The sequence below is a fragment of the Olea europaea genome, unplaced genomic scaffold (genome assembly GCF_002742605.1).
Source record: "Olea europaea var. sylvestris unplaced genomic scaffold, O_europaea_v1 scaffold25442, whole genome shotgun sequence".
Classification (NCBI taxonomy): domain Eukaryota; kingdom Viridiplantae; phylum Streptophyta; class Magnoliopsida; order Lamiales; family Oleaceae; genus Olea; species Olea europaea.
This window is the reverse complement of record NW_019243712.1, coordinates 1-1,585: the sequence shown is the minus strand read 5'-3', so window position 1 is coordinate 1,585 and position 1,585 is coordinate 1. Positions and strand designations below refer to the sequence as shown.

Here is a 1,585-nt window from a genome sequence, read left to right as displayed (position 1 = left end):
CCAACTCTTCCTTAGCCACTTTATCGACTCCCATTAGCTCGATAGGCCTAGTCAAGGCTAAGTGTTGAGGTTGAGGTTCGTAATAACCAGAAACCGGGGGAGATGATACCGGGATAACAGAAGGTAGCTTGGAGAGAAGTGCTTCTAGGCTGCTCATTGAAGGAGTGATTTTCATTGGCTGATTAAAATGATTGTAGAATTCAGTGGGGGGTACCATGTTGTTTTGATAATGAAATGCTTCTGGTGCATTGGAGTATGCTGCAGAGGATGGATGTGGCAAAAGAACCCCTGGAATGCTTTCAATGTAACTGAGCTTCCTTCTTAGTGACACAACATAGCTCAGGTCTTCAATAACCTTCATATATATCCAGTTCACGCCACGAGAAAACGAGTCATTTAGATCACATACGACTCAACATATAGACAAAATTTTAACTTCTTTTGTGCGTGAGCGCACTTTTGCACTCAAGAGTGAGAGAGAAAGAGAGAGAAAGAAAGAGGACCTTATGAACAGCTCCTAGCTGAATAACACCCTCTCTAACAGCAATCAAGGCAATAGTCTGTAATGTAATTCAGTTTGATTAAAATAAGTCATTGATAGCTTATTTTGGTAAAGAGTATCGAAAAGTACTCAATTATAAGTAAGAAAAATAAATTAAAAATCTTATCCATTATATTTTTCAGAGTACCAAAGATGATATTTCTTTGATGTGATACCTTTATACCGGACTGGAACTGAGCTTCCCAAGTCCTGGGATACTATTAATTAACGAAATAAGAAAGTATTCATTAATAAAAAGAGAAATATATAAAAAGAATATATTCTTATTTCTTACAACATGAAATCATAGACTAAAGAGATGAACTAACGAGAATTCAAAGGATTAATTGCTTACAGAATCAACTGAGTTATGCCATGCAGATAAGAAGTTAATTTCTTGATCATTTGGTTCTTTGTATATCCATTTATGGCTATGATCTGCTGCAACTTTTCCAATTAAACTTTAAAAAAAAAAGAAAAAAGAAAAAAGAAAAAAGAAAAAGAAAAAAGATCAGCTTGTTTATATCGTACTTACTGAAATCATCAAATAAAAATGGAAATTAAAAAAATTGGATTTCTTTGATTTTTAATTTTTCCTTACCCTTCACCATAGTTGTAGATTTCATGGGACATCTTGAAGAAGAGCTCAGGCTGCAGTCCCTGATAGTGTTGATAATCGTAAACCGACGAGCTGGCCGGGCATTCACTAGGATTAATCTCAGCTGTTGAAGCAGCGAAATTGCAGAAACCATCTTCCCAAACCAATATCCTGAATATAAGATATACAATTACAAAAAAAAAATAAGTGAGTTTGCATAATTTAGCATATAAATAAATCCAACCCCACTTATTTAAATAATACCAGTTCCTCCTGTTGCCTCTTGATCTGTCATATACACTTCCTTGGCTATCCCACCTATGAGAAAAAATAGAAAAAGAAGATGAATCTTACATAATGCATCGGATCTCACTGCGTTTTAAGCGAAAATTTTCGATTATTTCATAATATGCAAGAATAGATGAAATCTAGCAGTATTTTTTTTT

The 1,585-nt window shown here is 34.4% G+C and overlaps 1 protein-coding gene across 1 annotated transcript; it reads right to left on the bottom strand.

Annotated features, from left to right (window-relative positions):
- Positions 1 to 4: 4 nt before the first annotated feature.
- On the bottom strand, positions 5 to 1,488 carry LOC111382660 (protein RICE SALT SENSITIVE 3-like; the record flags this gene model as incomplete). The annotated part of the gene is made up of 6 exons (XM_023006691.1): positions 5 to 355; positions 504 to 560; positions 718 to 759; positions 897 to 1,002; positions 1,143 to 1,310; positions 1,404 to 1,488. Coding segments are annotated over 6 exons (809 nt in total), but the record flags the coding sequence as incomplete, so codon positions are not given.
- Positions 1,489 to 1,585: the final 97 nt, after the last annotated feature.